General features: G+C 37.7%; 1 protein-coding gene across 2 annotated transcripts in view; it reads left to right on the forward strand.

Annotated features, from left to right (window-relative positions):
- The window catches only part of BABAM2 (BRISC and BRCA1 A complex member 2), a 181,664-nt gene that overhangs the window by 133,476 nt on the left and 33,251 nt on the right, over nt 1-14,937 (forward strand). For both annotated transcript variants that reach the window (XM_076334393.1, XM_076334394.1), the window contains exons 9-11: nt 4,882-4,981; nt 6,979-7,049; nt 8,614-8,696. In XM_076334393.1, coding sequence (XP_076190508.1) covers nt 4,882-4,981; nt 6,979-7,049; nt 8,614-8,696 — 254 coding nt within the window. The remainder of the gene's footprint in view (nt 1-4,881; nt 4,982-6,978; nt 7,050-8,613; nt 8,697-14,937) is intronic.

A 14,937-nucleotide genomic window follows, 5' to 3' on the forward strand; every position in this document is an offset into this window, starting at 1 on the left:
AGCAAAAATAACTGCCATTGTGCAAGGTACCTCCTCTTAAGAGCATGAAACTTTTCCATAGATGTCCTTTTCTTTGTGATACTTCTTTCAAAGAAAAGCTTATGCAATTTTGGGAGATAGGGAATGGTAACAGGTAAAGGCAAAATAGAGGGAGACAGCAAAATGTATAGACAGTATTATGTGTGTACGGGTGCTTAACTGTAGTACCGTAACCTGTGTTAGCACATAACTTTATAAACTGTGATATTTTTATTCTTGTGGGACCCTGCAAGGTATAGGGGGTAGTCTGAAATAATCCCTATTTTTCAGACTGAGCTCAAAAGTTTCCCAGCAACGTAGAGAAACCTGCATTTTTCTGCTTGGAGAAAGGGGGAAACAAAATGGATTGCAGGGAAGAGGTGGTGGGGTGAATGAAAGGAGTTTAGGGGAACTAGACAGGCCCAAGAGAGCGTGGGGAGAGTTGTAGAGAAGGCGTTAGAGTAGGGATGGGAGTAGGAGCATCTTCCTTCATGCCTCTAAGTCTGCCTTGCCAGACCACCCAATCTTCTGAGCATGGGACTTGGAAGCACCCTCCTTCTCTAGTGAAGTGGTGTTTTTAAGGAAGGGGAAATAACTGGTTCTTTACACATAAATACTCAAGAACAAGAACAGCCACTTCTGTAAACCTGTGAATTAATGCTGTGCCTTTTTTTTTTTTTTAAAGGTTTGTTTCTTGAGAAAGACATTTTAATGTAATTACACGCTATCAAGAAATGGGAAAGAATTTTGCATTTTGTATGCGGGCCTGAATAAATAGATCCATTGAGAGACAGACAGAGCGAGTCACTTGGAATGCACCAGTCAACAGCAGAAATGTAAACATACTCCAGCTACGCGCTCTGCGCTTGTATTGCAGCGTGTCACAGAACAAAACTGCTATTAATGCAGGCTGACTGCTGCTCTTGTTGAATTCAGTAGTGAGTTCCTCACAAAATCCAGTTTAATTCACAGACCATGGATCAGAACCACATTGTGTCTGACACTCTGGAAACCCAGGAAGGCAGGAACTTGCTGCAAAGGAGTCTCTGGTCCCTCTTAAAATGAGGGGTATGAAGTTGGTTTGCAGAGCTGAGTAGGTTTAGAGTAACAGCAAGTGAATAAAACGCTGAGGCCAACAGATCTTTGTCTCTTGTGTTCCAACATGTTCATGCAACCTTATCTCATAGATAGGTAGATCTACCATGTATTTATCTTCATCCAGTACCAGTCCTAATGAAATAGCATCCAGTAAGACTGTTGCTTCGTGAATGATGATAATTTTAGAAAGCCACTATCAGAATCTGTTAGAATCTTAGCCTTTAAAAAGTAGCAGGTTACTGGAAAAAAATTGTGTAAAAATCAAACGCGATTCAATTGGTTGTGCTGAAACTAGACTTACTCTGGCAGCTGTAGGGGAGCAATATTAATTAGTTTGTGTTTAACAACAAAGTAACTTCCTCATCATATCTCTTTATGGTTTTTTGTTTGTTGGTTTTTGTCGTCTTGATAAAATAAATGTCACCAAGCCTGAGAGTGTGATGTTATAGTTGTTTTTATTCCTGGGTATAAAAATGTGTTGTATTTGTGAAGGGTGTAAAACAGTGATACCAAGAAGGAAAGCTTAATCACAAACAGAGGTATGTAAGATCTATGCTCCAAGAGGCTCAGCTATCTGGAAAGCAGGTCTGACGTGCAGGAATCTTTAGCTTGTGCTGGTGAAATCTCTTGGCAAATAGACTGTCCTTGACTATAAAAGGCTGCTTATGGAATTTTTTTGTCTTACACATTTTCTTTTGATTGGGCTTTGAGGGACCTCAAAAAGCAGCATTTCACATGTCGCCTTGCACCTTTTACAGGTCCTTCTTATTTGGCGTTGAGTAAGTCACTTCTTTCTTCAGCTGCACGTTTATTATAGGGTCAAAGGAACTATTATAGCCTCTTGCCCTGTCTCATGATTGTGAGGTACTACAAATACGTTCCTTTGGCATGACAGAGACATAGTACAGCATAGTCAAATCAAACTCTGAGCAATAGCTTCCTTACATGTTTCAAAAGAAGAGATAAATATCAGTTTCATAAGGCAGATGAACCTTAATTGCTGAATGTTTATAGAAAGTTTTGAGATGGTCAGAGGCAAGGTCCTGTGCAAATGCAGTATTTTATTAAAATATTTAATAAGCAGATTCTCTGACCCAATAGAGGGAACAAAGATGCCTCTCCACTCTTGATTTTTCCTACCCATAATTATTTCTAGAGAACATATATTACATATTGTACAGCTTTATTCTGTTTTCAGAGGATAATTATACTAGAAATTCCAGCCTTCTTTCTGTGGAGGGACCTCTTTCTCAGAAACCACACCTTGTAGCAGTCTGTTTTTCATTTGAGAAGGGTTGAATTCCCATTTATGTCAACAAGTTTTTATGGACTGACTACTTTCAAAAGATGGATACAGGTAAAATGGGAAGCCCTTATGCACAAATCATAATTCAGTCTGGAAGATGTATTGGAAGCTGATGATAAAGGAGTGGAAGCTTTTTTGCATGTGAAATCTGTTAGAGATTACTCCTAATTTCATGCCTGCCATTGTAACCGAGAGAGGAGCCTGTAATTCCTGTTGTAGTCATCTGAACGTCTCCAGTGGTATCTCCACGCTGAGGGGGAACTTGGACTTGGTTGCAAATGAGGCACGGTAAATGCAAAACGGACAGTACCATTTGCTCTGTGTATGAGATTGGAGGCTTTTATGGATATATTTACATAAGCATTTAAGGAGTTTAAACTGAAAGCCAGGGTCTTAAAGTAAGGTTCACAACCCACATATAACATACAGGAGGGACAAGTCTTTCATTCTCCAACATTAAAGACTGATGGACCCAGTATACTTTCAATTTCCTAAGAGCAAACTACTGTTTCAGAAATGTTCCGACTTAGTAATAATCTAATAGTCACGCTTCACTGTTTTTAACATCTACAAGTAGCAAAATTATATTCCCGTGTGAGTAATTTTAGTAAGGGGGTAGCAGCAAGGAAACTGAATTTTGTTTTAAAAAAAAAAAAATCCTGTTCAAGTCTTACTTCTGCTGGAAAAGTTTGTTTGTTTTTTTATGTAGCTGTGGTGTACTCAAGGCTTTTTTTTTTTCATCATTGCATATGCAAAATCCAGACCTGCAGAACTGTTCCATGTGGTGAACAGTCTGTTGAACCCAGACTGTTTTGCCTGAGTAGCAGATTTCCATATACCTCATTATGAGTTTGGGGTTTTTTGATTTATGTAGGCTCTGTTCCTTCAAAGGGATGTATGACTGTAGACCTTTATACCTACAAAAGTGATATCTTATCAAGTACTGAGGAAAATACAAGGGCAGGTCACGTTGGAGAATAAGAGCCTTATTTTGCAGAGAAGGATTTTCTTTCCAGCCAGTTTAATCTTTCATGGAAACAGCATGTAATCAGGAGGCCACAAAGTAACTTAGCTTTTGAAGCTTTTTAATAGTACCCAACAGGGTTCTGGATGTTTAGTGAATTATGTAAGCGACAGTGTGTAATGCAAATTCATATCCCTTTTGATTGGTGAAAGATTTAGGTCAGTATTGCTAAAAGAAATGGACTTTAGCTGGTTGTTGCCTTATAGAACCTGATTTAAGTAAAAAGTGCTAGATCTTTCCACACCAAAGAAGCCATTATCCTTGGCAATAGCAGGTGTACTTCAGTCTTCCATCCTATGGTAAAGGCAATTGATTAAGGTGCCTAAATACATCTCTGAAGTTATCTTATTTCTGTGGATTCCTAGCATTCAGATTTCCAGTCTGTGCATGGACAGAGTTATTATCTTTGTTCATAGTATTTCCTTCTGGGGATGAACAAAGTCATAGAATCAGGGAATATAATCATAAAACAATGTAGACTGGAGAGAACCTCTGGAGATTGTCTGGCCAAGTCCCTCCTCAGAGCAGGGCCAGCTTAGATCAGCGTGCTTACAGCAGTTGTTCGGCTGAGCTTTGAGCACCTCCAAGGACAGAGATTCCCCAGCCCCTCTGGGCCCGTCTTCCAGTATTTGGTTACTCTCATTGTGAAAATGTTTTTCCTAATAGCTAACCAGAACTTCCTTTGTTGCAACATGTCTGCATTGCCTTTCATCCTGTCACTGTGCACTTCGGAGAAGACTCTGGCTCCATCTTCTCTATATTTTTCTATTAGATAATTGAAGGCATCAGTGTGCCTTCAATAACAATATGCCTTCAACTTCCCTCTTCAATATCCCCTCCTCCCCAGTGTTCTCTTAAGACTGAACAAACCCATTTCTTTCAGCATGCCCCCTTACATCGTGTACCTAATAATCTTTCTGGCCCACCGCCCCCTTGATCTAGTAGGCTAACATCTGTGTTGTATTGGGAGGCCCAAAACTAGAGTAGATGGCATGACTGACATTTGCATCTGGCCATCTATTACTCCTCAGTCCAAATTATTTTGCTTATTCTTAGCTGGTTTGACTGAAGGTGGCTTTTTGAATAATTTAAGACTCAAAGTCCTCCCTCAATAACAAGATAGCGTAACTACAGTGCTCTGCATCTTACTGATGAGGGCTAAGAAACAGAACTGTTTACAATGAAAAAGCTATTTCCTGAGAGAATGCTTTGCATTAGTGATACCCTTGATTAAAGTAGTATAATTACAGTGGGTCATGGTATAACCTGTTTTTATAGATGGTATCACTCAATACTTTTTATATTGCCCAGCATAAAATACACTTCATCATGGCCCTCTAACTTTAAGCATAGGGAAAGAGGACAGTGTAGAAATCACTTTCAAATCCCAGGGACTGTATGTGTAATGTACTGTTAAATTAACTTCTGTTTTTAGTGCGCTTGGAGGATCATCTGCCCTTCACATCCCAGCCTTTCCTGGTGGAGGTTGTCTTATCGACTATGTACCCCAAGTATGCCAGCTGCTAACAAACAAGGTAAGTTAGTAAAGAGAACTCAATTTTCCTTTCCCTTATGTGCTGTACTGTATTGCAGTAACACACTATAGCGTTTCCATAGACATAGTTTTTCTTCTGCCAGGTAGTCCAAGCAGGGCGTACTTAAGGTGGACTACACAAAGCATACCTTCTTGATAAGAGTTGAGCACCTACACAGGGCGCTGAATATAATGACTCTTCTAGGTGAACAAGCATGTTTGGGATCAGAGCCTGGAGTGCATTTTTCTTACTGTGACATGTTACGATTTAGGTTAAAATGTTACTGTATCGTACAACACTGCATTGCAGCATACTATTTTGCTAGTAAATACAAATGTGTAGTGTGCATATTTTTTTTTCCAGTTGGAAGATACCTAAGTTCTCATACCATAGTAATCGCTGTAGGTTTTGAGTACTTTCAGTGATTTTCTTCTCAGATGTTTCATCCAAATGAACTGAATCAGCAGTCTACTTGGATGTTTATACAGTAATAGCTACTTAAGGTTGCTGAAAAGGTTGTGTTCCGGTTAGCTTACTGTTTAAACAAAAAAAGAGTGAGTATAGTATTTTGAAAGCTTCTCCATTATTGAAGTGTAATTTTCAAAAGAAAGCTTAGGGACCAACATCTAGGAATCTGCCTATTACAGACCTCCTATTCATATTTGTATATTATTTTTACCTTCATTTGTTCAGATGAGGAAAATAATTTTCTCTTTTAGACAAAGTTCTTAAAAATGCGTTTCCATAATTATATTGGAATCTATCTTTAGAGTTGTTTTTGTTGTGGTTTTCTGTTAAAATTACTTTCTGTTTTTGAAATCTGCAAGTACACAGGACTGTTTTTATCCTTTCTTAAACAAAGTCCCTTAAGCAAACTTATCATATGTTTTCCTTTTCCCAAAATAACATTTCAGATCCCACACAAAGCCTTCAAAATAATCGTAGTTTTTTATAAAATTAAATAAGTCTCAGTTTATAAGCAGAATTTAACTTTAAGGGGTACAAGATAGCTCTCAGCAATGATTGTATTAAGACTTTTTCAAAAAATTTAGGAAAGCATTTGCCAGCCAAGGAATTCTAGTATTACCAAAGCCAAGAAAAATATTCTTCCTGTTCTTTTTGTGTTCAGTGGGGAAAAAAGGTTTTTAAAATGTTAGTTTTCATTCTGGAAGGCAAAGGGATTTACATAGGGAATCACATATGGAACCATACCACAAGTACTTGAAGTAGCCAGTTGTAATCCAGAAGCTCTTGCAGCCTGACAACACGTGGATTGTTTCTGTTATGGGTCAAACCCTGTTCACACTGTTCTGCTAAGTAATCCCATTCAAATCAATAAGAAAACATACATGGTGAGAGGAGAATTTTGCCTTAAGTCTTCCAGATTTGGCATTGTTGGCTTTTGTCTGTGCCAGGATGGAAGTCTTTCAAAACCCAGAATGCCTCAGAAATTGATGCTCGCAGTTGAGTAGGTGGCTCCCTGAGTCAGCATGAAACCACTGAGAGAGCTTAGTGTTAAGAAGATTTTGTTGGAGGTGCAGTCTTCAGAAAACACCCAAGATCAGTTGTGAAATATATTTTTTTTGTTTTCTTTTATAACCAGAATTTTATTTTGACACTTAACCAACTGTCAGTTCAGGTAATTATGATTTGCCTATAGCGGTTTCCTGCTCAAACTGTAGCAAGGCACGGTCGTGCATTTCTTTTCTTCACTCTTTATCTTGCATAGTTAAACAGCGCTTCAGTATATTGTGAAATACTAAGTTTCACTTAGAAGTGAGTGAAGACATTTCCTTACAAGATTTTCTGTGTGCAAGATCCACTGTTTGTTTTAAAGGCATTTTAGGATTCTTTAGGGGAATCAGAACTGTAGGATTCAGTACTACCACCATGTCAAACGTAAATCTTCCTTAACAAGGAAGATATGACAAATTGGGAGCATTGGCTTTTTTTATCTTTCTATAGCTTTGGATTTGTTTCTCTCTTTCTTTTTTAAGGTACAATATGTTATTCAGGGATACCATAAGAGAAGAGAGTATATCGCAGCTTTCCTGAGTCACTTTGGAACGTAAGTTTTCTTTTGATGCGTTATTTTCTGTAGCATGGGGGAAAGTGTTGTTTTCTGCACGTGGTCTTTGGTTGTGTGACTGCTGTCCACTGGATAAGATGAAATCTGGTCACCTTTCACAGAATGATGTATATAGATTGTCTCTCTGCAGCAGTACTGGAATGAAGTTAAGTGTTACTTCACTTCTGTGCCAGTTGTCGATCTGATTTTGCTAGAAAATAGCTGATTATGGGAAAAGGACAGCAGGGATTTTCTCCTCATGCAAAAGAAATGTGCTCATTTCTGAATAAATGACTGGAGGGGTCTTACAGTAATAGGCAGTGACTGAGGTAGGGGGACGGGGAAGTGGCTACGGTTCCAAGCCTTGCAGGAGCCAGAAACCACTGCTCGGCGTAAAAGCAGGACTGGGAGACCAGCTGCTCCCACCGCCGAGCAGTATCTTGTCTCTCTCTCTCGAAAGGGCTGTTGGGTCATGTCGAATTCCTGCAGTTCAAAGGTCCATGGACTGGCATGATGACACATTAGCTTCACAGATCAACTAAACAGGGGTGCCTTGGCACTGTGAAGGGTAAGCACTTTGGTTTTCCCACATAAATCCTGACTTGGGCGAGAGTCCAGGAGCTGATGCACCAGCGATTGCCTGACCAGTAGTGCTTTACCTCACTGTGAGGAGGGGGTTTCTGCTTCCGAGTGGTGATGCCAAATGACATGGATATTTGGGAGCCCTTCAGATTTTGGGTCTCTCAAGTGAGGGTAGGAAGACAGGTGGCTTCCAGCATGCACCCAAAGTTTATACAACTATAGATAGATAACAATGACTTGAACTGGACATGTGAGTAGATAGAGAGTCGATGCAAGCTCAATCCTTATGAAAACAAGGTGGTACTTTTTCTTCTGAGAAAACTACAGTATAGAAACGGCCCAGGTGTGCCTGTGATTTTATTTCACTTGCGAAGTGGTTCACGGGTCCTGATACTGCTTGAGACTTTCAGAGAATACCAACTTTGGTATTCTCTATTCAACATGGTTGAAACTTTTAATCCGTCTACTGAACAAGTCTTCTATATTTAATTTTTTGTATGCTCTCGTGCTTTGCTTTTTTTATATATACTCTTGAATTTCCAAATTTAAACTCTTCTCAGCTTGCGTATTTTCAATTTTACCCTGTCACTTACTACAGACTTAATAAATTATCTTAATCTGAGTAACATACAGGGAATTTGTGTGTGTACAGTTTTTATCAATTTAGTACTGCAGATGCATTAGCAGGTCTCCTTTCTTTCTAAAGTGTATTTATATAAACTGAATATGGCTTTTCTTTGGGCAAGAAATTCCAATACCACAGCATAAATAAGATTATTAAGATTAAAGGTTTAATTCAATTTTCATTTAGCTAGAAAATTGTAACTGTTAATAAATAAAGCAAATACAGGAAGTTTCTGAACAAACAGACAAAAAAACAATTCCTGTAATACAGAATTTACATATTTATCATTCAGTATTAGAATGAATGGTATTTTGTATTTGTAAATTGTATTTTTTTTTATTTATTTTTTGTTGATAGTGGAGTGGTGGAATATGATGCAGAAGGCTTCACAAAGCTTACTCTGTTGCTGATGTGGAAAGATTTTTGCTTCCTTGTTCACAGTGAGTAACACTTTGCCTCAGGCATAAATGTCTATCCTCTTGAAGGTACAAGTTCAAAAGGGAAGAAATACAATTACAGGAAACAATTTAAAAGTTTTAGCTATCTTTATCCAGTGCTTAATGTATTTTTCATGTGACCATGACACTTTGAAAACACAAAATCTTGATTGTATTTGGAGAAGGGGAGGGGATCCACATCGATAGCATACTGCCTGCTTTACAGAACGCCAAAAGCGTCATGAGAAGGTTTTCTGGTAATTTGACTCAAGATTAAGTTCACAGTTGTAACTCGTCCTTTCAAAAGTGTCAGTAATGAGGACCAATAGTATACATAACCTGGGAATATCTAAAATCTTCTGTAATTGTCAGGAATTAATGCACTGATAGTGATAGTAAAGACACTTTAGTGTAGGGAAAATATATTAAATGAGAAATAACACTATACTGTCGTTAGGAGCCAAAGGTTATTCCTAGACTGAAACTGTGTTGGCAAAACTGTCTAACAGTTTGCTACAGTATGTAGCTAGATTTGCTGTCGCTTGAAATTTTTAATTCAAGATTGTACTACTTGCAAAAAGCATTCTTAACTAAATAAATATATAGGAATTACTTCATGTAGAAGTTAGTAAGTGTGGCTTTGTTGCTGCCTAATACATGTTACCTTAAGTAACGATTATTATTTTTCCCTATGGTAAGGTGAAATTCACAGGTATCAAAGATATTTTGGTCTGGGGAAATTCAGTCATGTTACCGTTTATTTTTGATTGTTACACTTCTCATCATTGTTTAAAATAATTGCAGTGCAATCTGGGCAGCTGCAACATTGGTGTTTGTTAACAGTCTAGCACTGGAATATTTCAGATTACATCATTTTTGATTGTGGGCTAACTTTTCATGTGGAAAACTAACGATGTCTTAATGACATCATAGAAATTTGTCACAGAGTTTTTAAAGCAAGAAGTGGGGATTGCCATTGTTCAGAGAAGTCCTTCACCCTGTGTTGTATTGGAGATCATAAAAAATGGTCTCACTGATCCCTTTCTTTTTATCACCTAAGATTTCCAGACAGTAATGACTGTAAGAGGTCTAGGAAACTCAAACCTGAAATTAAAAAACTTCCATCATCTTAGTATGATTTACATTGTGAAAAAAAAGAAATAAAACTGATATTTTTTGAAAAATTGTCTTTATTACATCTTTACTTACTCTTCAACTACAATTGAGAATTGGTCACTGGGCGATTGTCTTCCATGAAATGATGCTTCTTTATGTACAACCTTCTTGAAGATTTCCTACCTTTCTTACTCCCCAGTATGTTTGGCTTAATTTTATCAGTGTTAAAATTCCTGTGGATTTGATTTTTGCTGTGGGATAATATAACTTAATAGATGTTGAATCAGTTAGATTTCAGGGGAATCAAAATTCAAATTTCTGTTAAATAACAGAGTAGGTTTTAACTGTGTAACATTCAGAGTGCTCAATTTAACTGGCACGAAAGCTACAATTATAACTGAATAGTTTATCACTATGTATTAACCCTGTGGCCTTAGAAATCATACAGTGGCTTAGCTGTGTAAGCCATTGCATCACCCGCTTGTTGAACAATCCACTGCAAAAACTTTTATGTTCCATGCACTGAAGGATATTGCAATGAAAGGACCGAAACCTGCACTTCATTTCCTGAGTGAAGCAGTGTAGGCTTTCATCTCTTAACCACTGACATAACTATGTATATTATGGTTGACTATTTAGCAAGCGTCTAATAAAATGTCTGGGAGAGATAGCCGTAAGTTGGAAACTGTTTTACTTTATATATTTACTATAGTATGTAGAGAAAGTATTCAGAGGAGAATAAATAGGTCAGTATACAGCAAACACCTTGGCAAATCAAATGAAAGGAACCGTAGTAAATTTTACTGGCATCTTAATTTTGGTTAAAATTTTAGTTTTAATTGAGATTGTGAGATATATAAACCCTAATGTGAGTTTTATTTCCTTCAAAAGATGCATTCAGAGATTTCAGAAATAACTTTGGCCTTTTTTTTGCAACTACTTGCATTCAAAGTTACAAACTTGTTGGGAAACTAGGAAGCAAAACACATTAGAAGTAAAGCGAAATTATTCAGAATAGTTTTATTGAGTAAACTGAGTTAAAGATGAGAGAAGCGGGAAAGTAGTTCTGGGTTGCCAAAGCCCAATAACCTCAGAACAATTTCACTTGCTAAAAAAAATTGATTTGTGCTGTAGTTACAGAATTAAGAGCAAAGTCTACCCACTCTACCCTAAAACACAGAAGAGCTACCTAATTGCAAACTTAATCATTAGATTAATGTAGCTGCTGAAGTTGTTATATTAGATCAAAGAGCAGTCAAAGGAACTGTTCCTTTAGTGGTTTAGTTTTAAGAATTAATCAAGTGCTTTCAAATATATGACAGAAGAAATAAACGTTCAGAGAAGTTCATGCATCCACATGAAAGAGGAAATGGTTAATCAGGCTTAGTGCTTTTGATATTGATACTGTTTATCAGTAAGTCTCAGTACAAAGCTTTGTAAGTAAACTTCAATATACTGCTGATTTCTTTCTCGTTTATAAATCAGCTATGATTAGGTTTTGGAGATAGATATTTCTTCATATTCTTGTTCCTCCATACATTCTGTGTATTTATACCGTATATAAATGTAAACACAAGTTACGTTATCTGTGCATAATTAAGAATTAAGTAGCCTTATTGGTATGGACACAAGAATAGGACTCCAAAGCAACCTGTATATAGGCTTTTCAAAGATTAATTTTTATCTTACAAGATTTTTAGGTTGTCAGCACAAAGGAGATTGACAGAAGTTGGACCGGTTGCAATAGCAAATGATACACTGCTTGTGTTAGTGGTTATTTGTTTAAGACATCTTGAAAAGGACAGATATTAAACTAAAAAGGTTTTGTTTCATTGAACAATATTTTGGGGGATGGAGAATGTTGGAATCTGCCAGCATTTGTACCTTAAGTTTGTATGGGATCTCAGACGTAGGTGAAGTTGGTGGGAACAGTTGCTGCCCGTGACCTTGGCTAACTGTAAGGGATTTCGGGTTCTGTGTTGGGTAATACCAGTGACCCGGGAGGTCCAAAGTGCTAGTCATGTAAAAGCTAAAGTTTAATTAACGAGCTTTCTTGCTATGGGAGTGCCAACTGAAGTAGCTTTTTGTCCACCCTCTTACCTGTCTGTGCAGTTACGTGGTTACCTCTGTCAGAGAATAGATCAGAAATAGGCAGCATCTCAGCAAGAAGGAGGTTTTTACACAGAAGAAAGAAGCAAGCAAGGGGCCTAGAGCATTAATTGGGTTATAGGAGGTTATACCTATGAGTATCAGCACGTGAATGCGTGCTTCTGGATTCAGAGTTTTTTGATGGAAGTCATCAATGCCAGCTTCTGATGCATTCCTGTTTGGGTATTGCTATCTGCACACGTTTGTCAGCAGAGCAATTTGTGCCAATGCAGTCAACTTACGTGGTTTGAATTGATGGCCTGAGCTAAACAATTGGGGTTCGCTCACATAAACCTCTTTTCGATCTGGATTAGCACATCTGTCCACAGCTTCAGAAAGCAGCTCAGAAAATAAAGACACAAATAATTTTTGGTAGCTGTGTTTGTCAGATGAGGCTTGGGAGGAGGGGGGAAAAAAAAGGACATGTTGGGAAAGAGCATTAGTAGCTGCGAAGACAAGTTTACACTACTGTGCAAAGAAAGTGCAGTTTATTCCAGTAGTGTTCAGAGAAAGAGAAATGTATGCCCACCCACTGTAAATAAACACAATTGCATTGAAGAAGTAATTCCTTCTATCAGTTCCCTTTCCAAGCAGAAATAACTTATTAGGCTTCAGATACTGTTTTAATCATTCAGTAGAGCAACAATAATCCTTAGAATTTAGGTAAATGTTAATTTTTCAGGCACCTGGTGTAGTTTAAGATGCTACCTGCCCTTTAAAGGAGATTGCCCCACCTCTGGAAAGTCAACAGAACAGAGCTAATGAGCATTCGTCAGCCCCTTCATCTATTCCTCCAGCAGCTGTTTAAATAAACAAGTTAGACTTTGTGGTAGTAAATGGCTAGCAAGGAGGTTTGATAAAGTCTTAAATGGAAGATTTTTCCTAGATGAACATGTGTCTGATCACTTAGTGTTTGCTATTTGTGTTTAGGAGAGCTTATGTGAGAAGGCAAAAGTATTTTCTTTCATCTAAGTTTTGTATTTATTGTTCTTTTTGAAATTGCTTCTGCAGATTCCTATTTGAAAAATCACATGCCTACCACACTAACTGCACAGTCACTGAGATAATAAAAACGTTCAAGAAATTATTTGTTTATCTGAGCAATTTGGAACCCAGAACATGAGACTATTTCGTGTAAACATTCCTGTAAATATTTCAGTAAACCTTTATCTGCCTGTAGTTTTGGCCATAGAGCCCTCCCTGTTATATAGGACCTATAGATCTTGTTAGATGTAAACGTGAGAAGTAGCTAGTGTTTGTTGTTTTGATATAATATTTAATGCAGTTGGAATATGCTCAGTGACTCCTGTGTGCTACTGGAGTATGAATAACCATTTGAGTGGGCTTGGTAGTTTTAGAGATATATTTTTTCAGTCTTCTGTCACGTAAGACTTGCTCACATACTTTTTGGAAGCTGAAAAGAAGATAGTCTTCAAGAGTTGCTCTCCTTCACCAATATCAGTGCCTGGCAGTCATCACAATTAACACTTCAAATTCCAGGAAAAAAATCTTTGGAGAAAATTAAGATTGCATTGGCTCCACTTCTTCAGGGAAGTTAGTCTGATGAGGAAAGAGAAGTCTCTTCAAGAAAAGGTATGGAAAAATAAACTGTTGTCTGCCCGAGTTACTACTTAAAAAAGGGCTGAGTGTTGAGTGGAATATTTACATTAGATCGCTTCTGTGAGCTTTTATCTTATGAGGTGTTTTGGCTTCCTTATATAGTGCTTTTATTTTAATCTTCTCATTGTTCCTTAAATGAAAATGGGAATTTATGACTCTGTGAAAACTAAGGGAGAAGGAAAAAGAGAACATGACAGTGTGAATAACAAGGTACAGGAGAATGGAGTGATGTCTGGTAGTGTCAGGAAAACAAGGTAGTTCAGCAGAAATGTCAAGCATAACAAATGTTTCAGGAGTCTAGTATGAGAAGTTCAATGCTGATCAAAAAGGTCTGCAAAGATTGTATAGGGATGTCATTTCATTCTTAAATGAGAAACTGGAGATTAATAAAGCCCCAGTGATGTAAAACTGGCTGGCAGAAGTCAAAAGCCATTTGGATCTTATGTTTGGGAGTAATTTTTTGACTGTTCAGTAAGCAGATAAGTGTCTCTCATGAGGCGGTCTTTTTCTCTGACTCTCTCAGTACTTTTAGTCGGTACCATGTATTTCTTTGGATCTGTCTTGATAGTTCCTGAGCGCATGTCATTCTGCCTACAGCAAAATATACCCTGAGCAGAGGGGGTCTCTTCAAAACTTTGTACATTGTTTTAATCACCACAAAACAGAACATTCTCTGATGTTTCCTGTGTAGTGAGGTGCGTATTGCTTAACTGAAGTCAATGAAAGCTGCAGATACGCTGCAGTGCTGTGGATCAGGCAGTGTGATGGAAGAGTAGCCTGAGTCACAGGCACACAGTTCTGCACTTAACTAGGCATAGGCAGGGGCTAATCCCATGACTGAATTGCAGCATTTGGAAAATTAATTAGCCTTTTGCCGATCAGTTTTCTCCGTTGTGTATTTTTCTCCTTTATTTCTAAGGGACACTGCCAACTAGATTTAGTTTGAAATTTGTATTGAAAGCTGATAATTTAATTTTTGTCATTAAGAGTACGTTAAACATAGTGTTCCTTTGAGTCCATCCTGCGTATTTACTTGCACGTGAGCTGAATGAGATTTTCCATATTTAGGTATTCATAATGGATGCAAGTGAACCTGAAAACAGAGGTTTTCTTTTCCTCTTTTTCTGTTTCTCTGTGTTCATTTTGTAATCATGTCACTCAGTATAAACTAGTTTTAGGTTCATATTTATAATTCTGCTAAAAAAGGGAGAATGGACACAAGGCGATTCATAAAACTTGGTATGGACAGCAACAAACAGGAAACAACTGTTGTGATAGGAATTAGGTTTTACAATATTTTATGATGGCCTGACGTGGGTGGAGTGGCAGAGTATTTTTAAGTGTCACTTTGCTGTGGATG

This window comes from Aptenodytes patagonicus, chromosome 3, assembly GCF_965638725.1.
Source record: "Aptenodytes patagonicus chromosome 3, bAptPat1.pri.cur, whole genome shotgun sequence".
Lineage (NCBI taxonomy): Eukaryota > Metazoa > Chordata > Aves > Sphenisciformes > Spheniscidae > Aptenodytes > Aptenodytes patagonicus.